Here is a 14,720-nt window from a genome sequence, read left to right on the forward strand (position 1 = left end):
GAGATCTCATTGAAACGCCTGGCAAAATTCTAACACAGGAGTGAGTGTGTAGTCTACAACGGACGTCCCCATAATGATAAATGTTACTAAGTTCGTACGTGCCGTTTCTGCCTTTCAATGAAATTTACAGCTTTGTGATGTTCATTACCCTACCGTGACGGCCTGTGCGCACGAAATGGTTCCTTGGTTCTCGAAGCCAATTAGCCTATTGACCAACAAAAAGGGTGGGTGAAGGATGAGGAAACAAAACTTGACTGGTGTAATCTGGTATTTGCTCACTTCTCGGCGTGAGTATTGAGAGGTAAGATGAACAATTGCCCTTTGATTCTTTCAACGGTACTTAATCACCCATGATGCACGGCAACGCCCAGTCCTGAACACCCGGTCCGGACGTCCTCACTTGCACCTCGCCAGCCCCCATCTCTAGCACGTTAGGACAGGTAAGGCATCATTCTATGTCCTAAACATGGTCAATGTTAAACTGTGCAGTACATCCTTTTAATCATGTATTGCATTTTCGTTTCGACATCAATGGCGAATTAAAAAAAAAATTCCACCAGTTGCCGTTGTTTCAAAAAAGAATGCGTCTCATGCTTTTTGGTTGATCGGCTCATGATGGGTTGCCAAGGACTGTTGGTCGATCGAGTTGACTTGATTTCTTACTAATGTCATTTGGTATTGAGCGTTCGTTGTTAAATTTTTCTTATCGGTTGGTTCAGTTTATAAGTTATGCGGTATATGTCTACGTGTTTGATTATTAGAGACTAAAATTCAAGCCCCGTGTGTATGGACGTCATTGGCTTGCAGGCATGTTGTAGTCATGAAACAATTTAAAGAACATTGGTTTAAGTTTGGGCCTTGAATTTGCTGTACTTAAGACTCAATCGTGGGTTTCAGTATCTTTTGAAATAAAAAAGATCTTTTTTATGTCAAGAGCTGAAAATACCAAAATCCACGATTAGCCGCATTTGATTGTTTCAGGATACATGTACAACATATTCTATCATATTTACTCAATTTCAAGATTTATTCTGCATTCCTATTTTGTAGTTTGTAGCTGACTGTGTGAGGATTGTACTTGTTGTAACGTCGATCAGTTAAGTTTTGTACCAAACGATAATGTCTAAAGCCTTCTCACTTAAGAAAATTAGTATATTCTATAAGTGACGTTTCTAGGTGCCAGCCCTTTCTCTTCTAGGCACGTCACGTGCGTTTCTTCAAGACCTGGCAACGGCCGGCCTGGTAACGGCTATTGTAAGACTGTTTGTCAACCTGCTTGACGCAGTTTTTCCGTGTAGCTGTCATAGACTTTAGAGTGATTGAATACAAAATTCCCCTAATTACGTCCACCATTCAACGTTAGCTTAACACGCCATGAAGGTACGGATTATGCACCTGTTGACTCAGCATAATGTCCCGTCAAGAGTCAGGCGGCTTGAGTGAGTGGAACAAACTAGGGGGAGATGCAACTTTTAAAAGCGCCTCCTTTTGGGGGTCATTTTGACAATATGTCATTGAAAACTATTGATTACATTTAGGTTAACACCCAACTCGACAAACGTCCCCCGCCCTTAGTGAACTTATCTGCAGCACTCAAGCATCGTAAAATACATGCGTCACCGACAATGGATCATTTAGAACAATATGCTTCTCTCATTGTCCAAATAATAGAAATCATTAATCAAATGTTCATTCCCACCCTCTCAGGCGTTCCTCAGTTATTTCAACCAGACTTTTGACTAATAATGGTCCGCAAGAGTCAAGTTGATTACTGGTTTAGTTTGTCTACTTTAAACAGTACTAATACATTTTTCGTGACAAGATTACAACAAAGCATATGTCATACAAGCTGCATAGACACGTTTAGGGCGTCTGGTATCGATGGCACTTTCGGACAATACCTGGCAGTACGTGTACGTACATTGCAGCAGTTTAAAGCATGTATTTGTCCCTGCTAACCTTGTCATATATTTCAGTTCATCCATTCCACTAGGGCGGCGATATCGCTGTGACCGAGCGATTTAACGAAATAAGCGCTCAACGTATTTCATTCTAGCTTGTCATTGATAAAAATCGAATCTTTTTTACGCTTTTATGTTTCGTTGTCTTTGTCATACTTTCACAGTTTGTATGATATTCCAATTTTTCATACGCAGTCTAACGCACAAATGGCCTAGATGGTATAGTGAGTACACCGAGGGCATTCAAAGGTGCAAAAACTGGCCATGTCGACATTCTGTTGAAGTAAACCACGTCTACTCGTCCCTCTTAGGAGGACTTCATCATGTTGGGGCCCAGCACCGTGGTCTTCTTCACTCTTCTCGCTGCTGCGTCCGTGGAAGCATCTCACTTCAGGGGAGGGACCATCTCTTGTACACCCGACATGGACAACATGGACTTGGTAAGAGTAGTTTACAAATGAGTAGCGGCGCCTTGGTAGGCCGTTGCCGGAACCTTAACTTAATTATTCTTACTGTTCTAACAGTTATATGTCCGGGCAAATGCATAACCTCTTTAGTTAACTTTATTCCACAATCCACTCGTATCTTTGCCAAGTGTTTCAGGCATGCAGCTGAAATGTCTTTAAGTGCTATGACCTCGTTTATGTTTCGGTACACGGTGCCATTTGTGGCACATGGGGTCTATTCCGGTTTTGCTAATTCGTGTTCTAGTGAAAGATAGCCCTTGGGGAAGAAAGTAATTAGTGTAAGCTGCTGTTTCGTGGCTGCAGGGACCAATTTTGTTTGAGACGTTGAGAGTGAAGAACTCAAGAATGGTTTGACAGATGATATTTTGCATAATCGATAAAACAAATTCATAAATTCAATGCATTCCACCTTTCTAACTGATGAGAAGAGATATGTCTATTCATATGAATTAAGACTTCATTTGCATGATTAATGACAAAATACTATAATTTGATAGTGGTATTAAAATGAAGGGAATTTCATACTTCAGAGTATAAGGAAGTAAGATTAATAACGGTGAATATCATGAGACATAAATAATGCAAATATGAAATAAGGGTATCGAAGGTATAAGGTCCTGAGATCTAAGTTGTGTTTTTTTTATCCTTTGATAGGTTCTGTTTGAACAACCAAAGATATATTTATAAACAACTTGGTGCAGGGTGAGTGTAAGTTTATTTGTATATTTTATGATTTCGAAAACCCCAATTTGTACTTAGGTCCACTGTAACTATCGTATGGGCTGGAGGCTGTCGAGTAACGCTGGCGAGTGCGACCAGTTTGCGATAGACAACAACGTCCTGATGGGCGGAGAGGGGACCTGGGACACGCCCATTGGGAGGGTCCCTGCAAGCTTCTACTGCACGGACTTCAGCGAGCAGGAGGACTGGCAACAGGGCGTCAACTCCTTAACTGTCAACCTGCGCGATGCCAATGTAACCACGACTAATGGCACTACAGACACCTACACCATCAGGTGATCATAACTTTATTTACACTGGTAACACAAAGCCAATATAGTTTCCCTCAGAATATCCGGAACGTGCACAACTCGCGGAAGAATGAACGTACAGGAGATTACTCATTATATCAAAAGCATCACACTGTACAAATTAGTTGAGAATCAAAATTAGTACAACTACTTTTCATGGCTTGCGTTCAAATGTATATCTAAATACCACTGCCATTGCCGGATCAAGAGAGCCAGAAATGTTTATTACATTATAAAGTGTAGTTGTTGCAGTGTAAACTCGTTTATAATAATACCTATTTCGCAATAGCTTTGACGGCTGCTGCTGGATCACTGTCATCCGCCCGGGGAACGGAACCCACGATCCCGACTGGCAAGTCACCACCCAGTTTGACATGAGCAGGAGAGCTGACACCGGCAGGCCCAACTCCTCTCCCATCACCGCCAGCTCGGCGATATACAGGTAATTTTTAGTTGCCGAATTGAATTTAAAGATCACTTGAAAATCCAGCTAGCCCTTCATATTGGGTGGGGTTCTGGAACGTTGACCCGCGGGCTTTGAGCGCGATATGATCGAGAGAACATGTATCACTGCGGGAAATGCTATGTGGAGCTCGGACACCTTTTTTTTTTTTTTTTACCACAGATCGATCTCATAAATTTAAACATTTACAGTTACAACACTATTGAGAACCACAAGGCGGGATAAGAGACTCTGAAGTTTGTAGAACCATTTGTTGGACTGTTCCGCGCTAGAAGGGGAAATAATATTATGTTTGAAGTTCGCAGTTGAAAGAATTCTATAGTACAGTAGAAAGACAAGGCACATATTCGTTGTGTTATTTCACGGTAAGAGGTCAACGCAAGATAAAACCACTGCGAGCATTATACAATTTACAGCATTCTGTACTAGTATGTCAAATGTGCCGTTGTGAAGCCAGTCTTTTTGTCCTTCTTATTCAAAACTTCTGACTGTCAATCTCATTGAATTCCTTTCATCTGGCCATACAGGGTCCAGAGCAGCTGTGATGATGTCATCAGGATTCCGACCGAAGATTCTGACGGTGACACTGTGAAGTGCTACTACTCCTCGGTGTTTGCTGAATGCGGAGAAGCCTGCGATCCGCTGCCCTTCTCACAACTCAACGAGGTAAGATACGTTGAAGAGTTAGACACTGGTGGCTGGGATATGCCCACGGGTTGCTTCACAGTTCGACAACATTCTCTTGATGAATGTCGGCATCACAATAACGTTAGTTTAGTCAAACACCCTTATTCCAAACATGTGCGCGAAGGTATGGACAATGACTTAGGAATGTGGAAGCTTCTTAGGCCTATATTAGATATAACTTTCCACATTGCTTGTTGGTCGTGGTTGCATTGCACAGGTTGACTTTCCATATTTCATTGCTCTGATCCTTATGATAAAGTAAATGCATTTTGGTTATCCTGGTGTGGCGGAAACAACATCACACTTCATGCAGAACAATGCAGATTATTCTGAAAGCTTTTTGTCGGGGTATTTTATGTTTATAGTGACGATCAAACTTCTGTAATAACCCTTGTCTCAACACTACTCCAGGACACATGTGAGATCACATACAACACAACACACGGTGAACTCACCCCGGGATGGTACGCCATAGCTCTAACCATAGAGGACTACCCTCCAGGAGCGGCCGGAACGGCAGGGTCTGGGCTCAGCCGGGTTCCTGTGCAGTTTCTGGTCAACGGTATGCGTGTACGCTTTTATGAATTAATAAAATTCATAACATTATATACTCGTTCCTAGATGTTCAGATCTTACCTTCTTTGGAAGGTGACTACTGGCAATGGACAGATGGACAATAGTGTGTTGGTGTAAAATGTTTGAAAATGGTGTGTAACTCATTCATAGAAACTGCTATTACACATTTGTATTTTAATTTCGATTCACTTTCCCTGTTCATCTAGCCTACACGTCCAACACCCCGTGTAGCCTGAAGCCCCAGCTGGTGGGGCGGACGCCTGAGGCCGGAGACAGGGTGGTCATACCGGCTGGAGGTGTGTACCACGCCGTGCTGGAGGCCGAGGCAGCCAGTCCAGGAGCCAGGTAGGCAATCAGCATGCTTCAGCACCTCCGTCACGGGGGTAGTGTAACCAATCGGTGTGTTTGTTTGTCCGAGGTATAAGTCCGAGGTGATGTTAACATTACATAGAGACATCCAAATAAGGTTGAAGCGGCGTAATAGGATACTTGAGGAATTGGACTTGGCTTGTATCGGGTTCAATAGTATTGTATATAGTTGAAAGTCAAAATTACTCAATGCTACACCCACACAGTAATGTCAGGTCGCTGAGGATATGCACTTAGAACTGGTCACAACGATGTTCTGGCAACTGTGTCAGGTGTTGCAATTTTCATATAGCGTTTTAGGGGCACTTGCACATGCAATATAATGAACTTGTCAATGTACCAATAATATGATGTGATGTATAAGATGCAGCAGTTCATACAAGATGTCACTGACTCGTACGCGTTCTTACAGCATCGTGGAGATCTCGACAGTTTCTCCACATGGGATGATCAAGTCCGACCTCGTGACCGATCCCGACATGCCTCACCGTGCCTCCGTCAACATCACGTGGTCACCGACCCTGGCGCAACTTGGGCAGCACATCTTCTGCTTCAGAGCTCAGGACAGTAATATGTAAGATTATACATGTTCCCATTCAAGATTTTTATACCATTTCCCATAATACTTAATTGAATAATTTTCATGGATGCTTTAGATTCTTGTTATCTAAGGGGCTGCTCGGTTCGCGTCGTGATTTGTAATATAAGTGAAGATAATCAATAATCTGATAGCAACAAAAAAAAGAAATAGCAACATGACAGGAAGTATTTTGATAATCATGAGAAAACAACTTAAAATCTTAAACCTTTTATGTACTGTCGTCAGATTTGGATCAATTGCTTATAGTCAAGATTGAAAGTTGCCTTCCTTTCTCTTTAATTCAAAAGGGAGAACTCTGACCAGCGGTGCATGACGCTTGTGTACATAGGTAAGAGAAATCCATTTTTTTTAAATAATTTACTTGATCATAAGAAACATATCATACTCAACATAATGCACTGGCCCCTGGGCATCAGATGACAAATATCGCCTCGTAGTGTGCACCAAAAAATATATATCAGCACCCAACTCAATCTAGCATGATCCATGAGATGATGATATGATGATTTCTTGCACCCCAAGTAACTGGTATTGAATTCATATCCAATTCTTCAATTGTGGGTACTCAGAAACTTTCTTATCCTTAAGAATAAAAAAACGGTATAGTGTGAACTTGAACGCATTTCTGAGTAACTTACTTATTACATTGATGAAGGTTAGGCATCCAGGTAATAAGATACGCCAAAAAAGTAGTTACTTAAGCAACTGTTCCAAAGTCATATCCAGTTGCTTGAGTAACTACTTTTGGCCTAGCTTATTGTGTCAAGTTGATATTTTGTATTTCTTCCAAGGTTGGCCCCTGAACAATAAATACCAGCTTGGTAGGCAACCTTGGCTGTATGTCCATTTCAGCCAAACCAATAAACACCAAATATATCATATTCGCTGTTTGTAGGGACCCATGATGTGGACGAGTGTATGGATAACAACGGCAACTGTTCACATGCCTGCGTCAACACGGCTGGCTCATACCATTGTGCCTGTCCAGGGGGGATGGTGTTGAGTCAGGAGGACAACAAAGAATGTGAAGGTACCATTGCCCAATGTATTCCTGTGTACACAGGTTTATCAGACTATTGTTGATGAAGGTTGGACATCCAGGTAAACAATGTTACTTTAGGACTTTCAGAATGACATCCATCAATCTTCTTCAGTTATTCATATTAGAAGTTTGCAAAAAGTGTGGCAATAAAAACTATTGCCATGGCGACGGTTTAATAAGTATTTTGATTATAAATGATTGTTGTTGTAGGTTTGTTTGTTTTATTTGGATCTCCATTAGTGATACATGTAGTATCACTATTCTTCCTGGAGTCCTACAATTCATAAACATTAAATACAAAACATAAGCAACAAATCTTGTACAGGTATGACTGATAATCGTCGTATGTAAATGAATATGTTAAACTTGTTAAGATTGTTTCTAATTTTCGTTTGTATCCCTTCCAAGACATTGACGAATGTGCACGGAACCCAGAGCTGTGCCACGACAACGCGGAATGCATCAACACCTATGGGTCGTACATCTGCGAGTGTGACGTGGGATATGTTGGGGATGGAACTGTGTGTAGAAGTAAGTTAGCACAGTATTGTAAGTTGTGCGAGAAATTAGTAATTCTGCATCCTCATTTACGTGTATCACGGTGTAGGTCTGCAGCGTTTTCATCGTGTATGTGCGTGCTTTTGTGTTGTGTGATACCCGTGTGAAGTATATAACGTTAAGTTACTTATTAAAAATTTTTCTTCTGCAACAGTTGGCATTTTTAAGGACGACGAGCAGACAACCGTATACTGTTAAACCTTGCGATACTTTTACGGTTTAAGATACATTTGCACTGAGATGTCATATATCTCGTGTGTTTGAAGCGTATGGGGTGTTTTACAACATGAGTAAAGTGGACATGTGTACATGTTCTTCAGTCGACGTGGACGAATGTGCCAATGGGACTCATGGATGCCACGAGCATGCGCACTGCATAGACCTGCCGGGATCACATGAACTGCATCTGTGACGAGGGGTTTGTGGGGGATGGTGAAGTTTGCACAGGTTAGAGTACATCCTATCAAAGCCGTTTTATAACAGTTTCTTCTTCATGTACCTTCTTCATAAGAAACACTCCACGTTCCATGCAGATTCTTTATCTCATCCATTCATAATTGTTTCCTTCTCAATTGTTTTGTTTCCCCACTTAAACAATTTGGAGCTATTGTCTTGAATTAACACGAACATAAGGTCCATACTTTTGTCTTTAATAAATATGACTGTTTTCCCTGGTCTATGGTTACAGCCTGAATAACATTTATTTATTGATATAGATAATAATCTAACAACGTATCGGCTTTAAGCGATCCTTGCATCTTCTAAACTTCATGTGTGTTATCTTCTTCCTTGAACTGCAGATGTTAACGAGTGTGCTGAAGGTGGCCACATGTGTCCCACAAACGGAACCTGCATCAACACTGCAGGCTCCTACACCTGTAAGTGTGACCCCGGGCACGCCTGGGACGGCAACGCCTGCTCAGGTGAGAACGTCTATGAGTCAGACTGCCACCCGAACCGTAATGTTTTCAGGCCTCGTGAAGGGATAATTTTACACAAGAGTTTCGAGCACGAACAAGCAAACTTGCTAGATTAGAATATGTAAAACAACAGTGTTGATGTGGCAGATCTATTACGTGAGATTGTAAAAGACTACTTGCCGCAGTATTTGGATTTCTATATCTTTGAAATTTTATGACTAGTCATTTGTGTTCGTTAATGGTATAGAAATGGCGTTTCCCCTTCAATAATCTATATGTACTTGTAATTTGTATGAGTAATCATTGCTCAATAGAATTCAAACTGTCACAGATAACAAATGACACACTATGCAGAAAAAAAGATATTCTATAGCAGCCCAAGTAATGTATGTTGTAGTTTTCACATTTGTACCACACATCCAAACATCCTGGCATGTATGATGGATGTTATATGACTTTTTACACACACCTTGTAGACTTCGACGAGTGCTCTGTTGACAACGGGAAATGTGAAGACATCTGCATCAACACGGTAGGAGGTCATCAGTGCGCATGCTCCAACAGCCTTCTTGTACTCGCCGAGGATGGGAGAGGATGTACACGTAAGCAACAATAATGATATGTGGGTCACCAGTGTTTAATGGCAGTAATGATGATAATAGATTTCATCAGTCTTTCATTCCTTTTTTACCATTGTTTCTTTTTCTTGTATGATTTACATCAATTGCTCCAGGAAAAAATTCTAAACTAAACCTTAAGCCCCAGTCACACCCAAGGGAAATTATTCCGCTGATGAGTCTGTGAGCTTTCGGCAGTAAAACGCCCGGTGTTCATCCGCCCGTTCAAGATTTTTAGGAATCGGTTGACGTTCGCGGGTCAATAAGCCCCGATCAATGTGAAAGAGGAAATTTTCAGGCGAAAGGTATGCTGGACTCTTGGGCGATTTTGAGACTCAGTGACTTTCTGGCGATCAAGAAACTGTACACCTGAAGCTTATCGGCTGTGTCACACATGAAACACTTAACATGCAGCAAATACAATGACGGAATCATAAACAAACGCCATACAATAATGAAAACAACCACTGCGTTCCAGTCGTTGGAGCGGCCACAACCTGCACCAATGAGAACATGGAGCTGGCCCTGCCGGAGGAAGAACTCGCGCTTGTCGACACAAACGACCTTCACTGGGCTCCTGACTCGACCTGCAGGGCCAGGTTCAACGGTACCCATCACCTGCTACGGACTGGTCTGTACCAGTGCGGCACAACGGTGAGCTGGATAAACTGTGATAGTACTAGTGTTTGTTTATTGTTCATTGGCAATTGTTTGGATGTACATACATACCAGTAAAATTCTACGATATCAAATTCAAGACAAATGCAAAGGAGCACAATCGTTTTTTTTTTCTTGGGCCCTTCCTCACTCGCTATTATAATTTATAGTCAATAGCGTCAATGTCGAAATAGTCATTTGGAAATCAACTAAATAAAACATGAGACAAAATGCAGCAACATTGCTTTCAAAAAAATAATTGAAGGATACGCTTGAAAACGGAAGTCATCGGACTATCCGACTAATGAAATACAAACTTTAAGATGAAACGGAGACCCCTTTTTAGACGTTAAAGACAACTAAATACAAAATCAAAAGTGATGAGTTATTACAATCATCAGTACAAACGCTGGTGGGGTCTTATGATGTATCTATGAACGTGCCCCAAATTCCCTTAATCAGACTAAGGATGGCAAAAATCAGTGGTCATTTAGAAAGGAGGACCTTTGTACTGTTTTTGTACGGCATACTGTGCACAATATTTCAATACAAATTGCATATGAACAACTATGTGAAACTGACCTTTGACCTGCATTGTTATCAGGTAACCTTTGACTCGACTTACGTCATCTTCACCAACTTGATCAGCCTCATCAACATCCACAATGCAACAGGCATTATCACTCGAGACGATGACATCATCATTTACTCCAAGTACGTATCAGGGGCAACACGTGTCAGTGTCTCTTTTCACTAGACGACTGGGCTGAAAACACTGTCTATTGCCTAAAACACGTGCCCCATATTTGGAAATAATCAGTTCAGCACCAAGGAGAGGTACTGACAATAAACCTGGCATGAAGAGGCTCCTTGTGTAGGAAGATTTTTAGTTTGCTCATTTGTTTGAACGTTTTACTTAATCAAAACTGACTGCCGCTATCCTAAATCACAGCTTCTGCACAACTTTAATTTCACATTCATATTCGGTGTCCAAATACTCTAAAACGCTCCTACATCTACATCTACATCTACATAGTACTGGGCAATGCCCCTCGCGGGACTTTGTGCCCAGGATGCCCTAGCAAGCCGGTGGTGGTCAGACAAAATAGGGAAGTGAAAAACGAAAACTAGCTTGTTTTCATATTTTAATAAAACTTGGCTGAAAACACTGCTTAATGCCTAAAACACGCACCCCGTAGTTACCGATCATCAGTTCAGCACCAAGGAGAGGTCCTGTCAAGCGATGCACAAGCCTTTAAATATCGCAGTGATCTTCATAACGGACGTATGAAACAGTTCTTAGGTGAAAGAAAATGTGAGCGTGAAGAGGACACATGACCACAGAAGCACCTGTGGCATTGTCACAAGCATTAAGAATCCTGTCTATAGTCGCTTGTTGTCCACATAGACCAGATTTCTTGCCCTCTCTGTAGTGGTCCTTTTAGGTAGTTTTGACTGTTAATATTATCTAACGCAATATAAATTTTCAGGTGCAAGTATGAGCGTGAAGAGGACGTGACTGCACAGTTCATGCCCATCCCTGGTGGACTAGAGTTCACTGAGGTTGGTTTCGGCACCCTGTCCATCCGTCTGGACATGTTCCACTCACAACATTATCTCCAACCGTACACAGTGCCTGAATACCCTGTACACAAGAGCCTCAGAGACAACCTGTACTTCCAGCTCCATGTCGACGGTCACAACCAGCGTCTGTCCATACTCGCTCTGAACTGCAAGGCTACCATGTCACCGAACAAGGACGATGCACTGCAGTACGCACTGATTGATAATGGGTAGGTTGATATTGTAGCAATCCATTGTCATACTGGTTTTCTACTCAACATGCTTCTGCATTTCCTTTATTATTTTCCTTTATCATATGTAGTTAAGATGAATGCTTGCTTGTTTGTTTGTTTGTTAGAAATAGGGAGTATCATTATCCGCGTGGTCATCATCTGCTTAGTACTAGTTAAAGCTCAAATCGGCCTGTAGGCCGCTTTTCATTGAGGTCTTGAGGGAAGAGGCAAGGGTCAGACAACGTATATAACGGAGATGCAGTGATGAAACGAGATGTGCCATATAATAGGTCAAATTCTTCTGTGCATGACCGTTCCTTAGCCTGAATAAATTACATTCCTAGCGCCCACCCGATAGCGCGCGGGACTCACCAGCCCCCTTGGGACCACGTTTTTAGCCCCTGCCAGTGAGAGATGATGTAACCAAGGAGATTTAACCTCCGTGATGTAACACAGGTTAGACCACTCCGTAATAGTTCTCATGATCCCTTTTCTCTCCAAAAGATGCGCTGTAGATGACACCCTGCAGTTCTACAACAGTTACAACCTGGCAACTCAGCAGTTCGGGTTCGAGGCTTTCCGCTTCATCCGGGAACTCAGGACTGTGTACATTCACTGTGAGGTGGAGGTGTGCGACGCCGCTGACCCGGGGTCACGATGTGCGCAGGTCAGGACCTCTTCAACTATATTCTGCTGTAGTAGAAGTTCCGAAAGTTAGAGTGCATTAAAGAGATTCAAAGCAAATAATGTTGTCAAGGTTTTCTAGATGTTATTGCTTTTTCACCTATGTGATTTGCTTCTACGCATATTATCTGTAAAAAAAGACTTAAAGATGAAAACTTTGCAATCGCAACAACGTATGATTGTGAAAATTTTCAATCAAATCTACTTTAAGACACTTTCTCCTCCTTCTTGTAAATGCAGGGATGTACTGGTGTTCGCCGCAAGAGGGAGCTCTCTGACATGACAGGAAGACACACCATCTACCAGGGCCCTATCATTCTGGACGAAGCTGAGAGCGGTAAAGAATTTTACTTTTTGCCGTGGCTCACATGTGATTGTATAATTGGCCTCCTTCAGTAAACATCCATTTTTATTTATTCAAATCTACAACTTTGACAAATGATATGTAGTTTACTTGACAGACAAGTAACACTGTATCTATTAGAGCTTACATTTATCTCTTAACGGGAAGGCGACACGTAGGGACTAGGCATATTCGTCCTGTGAAGAAAGTTACCGCCATGTCAAAATATGACATGCGAGACCCAGAATATATTTACGTTTTTTTCGACTCATTGTCATTCATGGTAATCGTATTTCTCTGATAAACTAACGACAGAATGATCTGATCATGATTTAAGGCTGCTATATATATGTATTTTTCTTTCCTTTTTGTCTTCTTTTGACAGAGAGCAACGTCGGGTCGCTCAATACCGGGGTACTGGCTGCAGTGGTCAGCGTCGGCTCACTTGTCACAGTGATCGCACTGGCTGTAGTTGTGGTTGCTGTCAGAGTGAGGCGCTCTAAGAAGAAGCGTTCTGGGTATCAGCCGGTCCAGACTGACTGTGATGACTGAAGAGGAGATGACACATTCTAGCTTAGGCCCCTTTCCACTAGACGGAGATCGCTGACAAAGCCACAAAATTGGTCGTGTGTACCCTTTATTTCATCATTGAATATATATAAAAAAAACACCAAAATACACAAAATGTAAAAAAAAGCGTTTTTGTCATTGACATTGTTGGCGGATTTGTGAAACATTTTATCGCTCAGTGGTCACAGTGCGGTCTCAAACTCAAGTGCAAAGGGTGTGTGGAAATACGACTACGACTATCGTTTGAGTGTGCTTATCTGGAAACAGCAAGAAAGAGGTATAGGCTTACACTCTATATAGAGTTGCATATTTGACCATAAATACTACACATTAACACAATCTGATACAAAACGCATATTCTTGTGTTTTTTAGCGACATGCAGGTGCAGTTACTTTCCTAATGATACATTGTTGGATTTGTTTTCATTCTTCTTCACAGGTTTTGTGATATTCAGGTTCTGGTCAGAAACGTTTTTCCACCACAGACAATCTACCGTTGCAACTGTAGTGAACAAGCTTAATTATTAACGTTCAGGGCATTTTATACTAATGTAGTTCAGTATAATGGACCCTCTTAAAGCGATGTTTGTGAACCTGACTGCTATTCAACTGGACGAACGTTGAAGCATGTGGCTCCAACATTGATGAAATAGTGCGTTCTACTTTGGTGCTGTAACTTCGACTGTGTGTGATACTATAAAGGCTGCGTTTGTCGCACAAAATACCAGTGTCTGTGTGCTATATGTCGTGTAAATATCAGTTTCTAGGTGGAGAGAACGATCACCAGTTGCGACCAATAAGCGCTTGTTACACATCGCTAACCATGGCCTGCCGACTTTCTCCAGACCATGGTTGGTATTACGCCTTGAGCAAGTTGACTAACAATTAGTCTTCGAGATTATCTAATAGTCTTTAAAAGCCGTCTGTATTAGTCAGGAGAATCACATCCTGCTTCGACTAGAAGAGTGAATTGTAGCTAGAATAGGATGGATTCCAGGTTACTACCAACCCAGCACCGACCTCGGTTGGGGAGTGGTCGGGAGTAAAGTTGGGGAAATATAAGTATGTGTGGTAGGGGCTTTATACAATGAACAATGTGTAACAGCATGTTTAACCTGTGGTTCAGTATCACCTTCCCTACACGAAATGGCGTTTCCTATTTACTACGTACGGACTCGCAGTTGTCCATCATCCATGCTGTGTGTGAAAGCACCATGGAATTATACAATGCAAATCGCATTATTTGCAAAATCAATGGGAAAAAAAATTACCTTCACTTATATATAAGTTATATATTATGGCCGTGGTGCGGTGTCGTGGTACTCTAGTTTTTCCTTCTGTAGTACTAAATATCGATTTTGCGAACATCGATTTATTT

General features: G+C 41.7%; 1 protein-coding gene across 2 annotated transcripts; it reads left to right on the plus strand.

Moving 5' to 3' along the window:
- The first annotated feature begins 334 nt into the window (after positions 1-334).
- On the plus strand, positions 335-14,083 carry LOC118409833 (uromodulin-like). 2 transcript variants are annotated; one of them, XM_035811186.1, is made up of 13 exons: positions 335-440; positions 2,273-2,401; positions 3,188-3,444; positions 3,749-3,901; positions 4,450-4,588; positions 5,021-5,171; positions 5,392-5,530; positions 5,967-6,128; positions 6,443-6,483; positions 7,051-7,185; positions 7,606-7,728; positions 8,076-8,202; positions 8,556-8,678. In XM_035811186.1, the coding sequence occupies exons 2-12, from the start codon at positions 2,285-2,287 to the stop codon at positions 8,165-8,167; spliced, it is 1,509 nt and encodes a 502-aa protein (XP_035667079.1). In that variant the 5' UTR covers positions 335-440; positions 2,273-2,284; the 3' UTR covers positions 8,168-8,202; positions 8,556-8,678. The 2 variants fall into 2 exon arrangements, with proteins under 2 accessions (XP_035667079.1, XP_035667080.1); XM_035811187.1 differs by lacking the exons at positions 335-440; positions 2,273-2,401; positions 3,188-3,444; ... (5 more) ...; positions 6,443-6,483; positions 7,051-7,185 and adding exons at positions 9,152-9,277; positions 9,771-9,946; positions 10,554-10,663; ... (2 more) ...; positions 12,670-12,766; positions 13,158-14,083 and having other exon boundaries at positions 7,607-7,728.
- The last annotated feature ends 637 nt before the right edge of the window (positions 14,084-14,720 follow it).

The sequence above is a fragment of the Branchiostoma floridae genome, chromosome 2, assembly GCF_000003815.2.
Source record: "Branchiostoma floridae strain S238N-H82 chromosome 2, Bfl_VNyyK, whole genome shotgun sequence".
In the NCBI taxonomy this organism is placed as follows: Eukaryota; Metazoa; Chordata; class Leptocardii; order Amphioxiformes; family Branchiostomatidae; genus Branchiostoma; species Branchiostoma floridae.